Raw genomic sequence first — 1,664 nt, forward strand, 5'->3', positions numbered from 1 at the left:
GGCTCCACCAGCCCCCACTAGGCGCTTACCAAGTCCCACCAGGCGCTCCACCAGCCCCCACCAGGCGCTTACCAAGTCCCACCAGGCGCTCCCCCAGCCCCCACCACGCGCTTACCAAGTCCCACCAGGCGCTCCACCAGCCCCCACTAGGCGCTTACCAAGTCCCACCAGGCGCTCCACCAGCCCCCACCACGCGCTCAACCACCCACCAGGGTCCCCACCAGGCGCTCCCCCAGCCCCCACCAGGCGCTTACCAAGTCCCCACCAGGCGCTCCACCAGCCCCCACCACGCGCTTACCAGTCCCACCAGGCGCTCCACCAGCCCCCACTAGGCGCTCCCCAAGTCCCCACCAGGCGCTCCACCAGCCCCCACTAGGCGCTTACCAAGTCCCACCAGGCGCTCCACCAGCCCCCACTAGGCGCTTACCAAGTCCCACCAGGCGCTCCACCAGCCCCCACTAGGCGCTTACCAAGTCCACACCAGGCGCTCCACCAGCCCCCACTAGGCGCTTACCAAGTCCCACCAGGCGCTCCACCAGCCCCCACCAGGCGCTTACCAAGTCCCCACCAGGCGCTCCACCAGCCCCCACCAGGCGCTTACCAGCCCCCCCCAGGCACTCCACCATCCCCCACCAGGCGCTCCCCCATCACCCACGAGGCGCTCCCCCACTGCCAAGGCGCTCCACCAGCCCCCACTAGGCGCTTACCAAGTCCCCACCAGGCGCTCCACCAGCCCCCACCAGGCGCTTACCAAGCCCCAACAGGCGCTCCACCAGCCCCCACCAGGCGCTCACCCTAAGTCCCCACCAGGCGCTCCACCAGCCCCCACCAGGCGCTTACCAAGTCCCCACCAGGCGCTCCACCAGCCCCCACTAGGCGCTTAACCAAGTCCCCAACAGGCGCTCCACCAGCCCCCACCAGGCGCTTACCAAGTCCCCACCAGGCGCTCCACCAGCCCCCACCAGGCGCAAACCCTAAGTCCCCAACAGGCGCTCCACCAGCCCCCACTAGGCGCTTACCAAGTCCCACCAGGCGCTCCACCAGCCCCCACTAGGCGCTTACCAAGTCCCCACCAGGCGCTCCACCAGCCCCCCCCAGGCACTCCCCCATCACCCACCAGGCGCTCCCCCATCACCCACGAGTCGCTCCACCACTGCCAAGGCGCTCCACCAGCCCCCACTAGGCGCTTACCAAGTCCCCAACAGGCGCTCCACCAGCCCCCACTAGGCGCTTACCAAGTCCCCAACAGGCGCTCCACCAGCCCCCACCAGGCGCTTACTAAGTCCCCACCAGGCGCTCCACCAGCCCCCACCAGGCGCAAACCCTAAGTCCCCAACAGGCGCTCCACCAGCCCCCACTAGGCGCTTACCAAGTCCCACCAGGCGCTCCACCAGCCCCACCAGGCGCTCCACCAGCCCCCACCAGGCGCTTACCAAGTCCCCACCAGGCGCTCCCCCAGCCCCCACCAGGCGCAAACCCTAAGTCCCCAACAGGCGCTCCACCAGCCCCCACTAGGCGCTTACCAAGTCCCACCAGGCGCTCCACCAGCCCCCACTAGGCGCTTACCAAGTCCCCACCAGGCGCTCCACCAGCCCCCACCAGGCGCTCCCCAAGTCACCCACCAGGCGCTCCACCATCCCCCACCAGGCGCACACCCTAAGTCC

The 1,664-nt window shown here is 69.5% G+C and overlaps 1 protein-coding gene across 1 annotated transcript; it reads left to right on the forward strand.

The window, feature by feature from the left end:
* Positions 1–409: 409 nt before the first annotated feature.
* On the forward strand, positions 410–781 carry VOLCADRAFT_39197 (uncharacterized protein; the record flags this gene model as incomplete). Its single annotated transcript, XM_002959394.1, has 1 exon — positions 410–781. A coding segment is annotated over one exon (372 nt), but the record flags the coding sequence as incomplete, so codon positions are not given.
* Positions 782–1,664: the final 883 nt, after the last annotated feature.

The sequence above is a fragment of the Volvox carteri genome (assembly GCF_000143455.1).
Source record: "Volvox carteri f. nagariensis unplaced genomic scaffold VOLCAscaffold_205, whole genome shotgun sequence".
NCBI classification, from domain to species: Eukaryota; Viridiplantae; Chlorophyta; class Chlorophyceae; order Chlamydomonadales; family Volvocaceae; genus Volvox; species Volvox carteri.